This window comes from Aptenodytes forsteri, unplaced genomic scaffold (assembly GCF_000699145.1).
Source record: "Aptenodytes forsteri isolate BGI_AS27 unplaced genomic scaffold, ASM69914v1 C13317108, whole genome shotgun sequence".
NCBI lineage: Eukaryota > Metazoa > Chordata > Aves > Sphenisciformes > Spheniscidae > Aptenodytes > Aptenodytes forsteri.
In genome coordinates this window covers 1-966 of record NW_008803408.1, presented here as the reverse complement: position 1 = coordinate 966, position 966 = coordinate 1, and the positions used below count along the sequence as shown (strand labels likewise).

Genomic DNA, 966 nt, shown 5'->3' with positions numbered 1-966 from the left:
GGATACGCTGGATACGCCAGCTGGCAGGGTAGCTTCAAGTCTTTGTGGTTTTGGCTAGGAACTGGGGAGAAGGCTGGGGCTTTGTGCCTTCCGACAGAGCCCTGGTCTTTGTGGATAATCACGACAACCAGCGGGGTCACGGGGCCGGCGGAGCTTCCATTCTAACCTTCTGGGACCCCAGGTAAGGGATTGCTCTTGTCTGGGTGGTGCTTCTTCCTTTTGCTTGTTTGCCTGTCGGTTCCCTGGCACGGTTTGTCTTTCCACGTCTCATTACTTCTTTCTCTAACGAACAGGCTTTATAAAATGGCAGTTGGTTTCATGCTTGCTCATCCGTATGGGTTCACGCGTGTGATGTCAAGTTTTCGCTGGCCAAGGTCTTTTGTAAATGGACGGGTAAGCGTGTCATGCTGAAGATACATTCATGGTGAGTGAGGATCAGAGCAGGGCAGAGAAGCAGTCCGGCGCATTTAAACGTGTTGAGTGATTTCTCTGTCCCGCGTTGGATCTAGCAGGTGGAGATTTGATGCTCCATCTGGCTTTTCTCTCCAGATAGGCTCTCTGTGTTTTCAGTAAGAAGTTTTAAACTTCTCTTTTTAATTGCAGGACGTCAACGACTGGATCGGACCACCGAGTAACTCGGATGGGTCAACAAAGCCTGTTACAATCAATGCAGACTCTACCTGTGGCGACGGCTGGGTTTGTGAACATCGCTGGCGTCAAATAAAGTAGGACCCTGTGGAGAAAAAAGAAGCAAAAGCAGTTGCTTTTGCTTCGTGTTCCTCGTGGCTTTAGAGCTCTTGCAGCCACCGTGACAGCCGTTCCTTGCCTTTCCAGGAACATGGTTATCTTCCGTAATGTGGTGGACGGTCAGCCTTTCTCCAGCTGGTGGGACAACGGCAGCAATCAAGTAGCTTTTGGCCGTGGTAATAAAGGCTTCATCGTTTTTAATAATGATGACTGGTAAGT

At 49.7% G+C, this 966-nt stretch overlaps 1 protein-coding gene across 1 annotated transcript; it reads left to right on the top strand.

The window, feature by feature from the left end:
- Window positions 1-58: 58 nt before the first annotated feature.
- LOC103907152 (pancreatic alpha-amylase-like) lies at window positions 59-960 on the top strand (the record flags this gene model as incomplete). Its single annotated transcript, XM_009289261.1, has 4 exons — window positions 59-181; window positions 294-393; window positions 604-725; window positions 835-960. Coding segments are annotated over 4 exons (471 nt in total), but the record flags the coding sequence as incomplete, so codon positions are not given.
- Window positions 961-966: the final 6 nt, after the last annotated feature.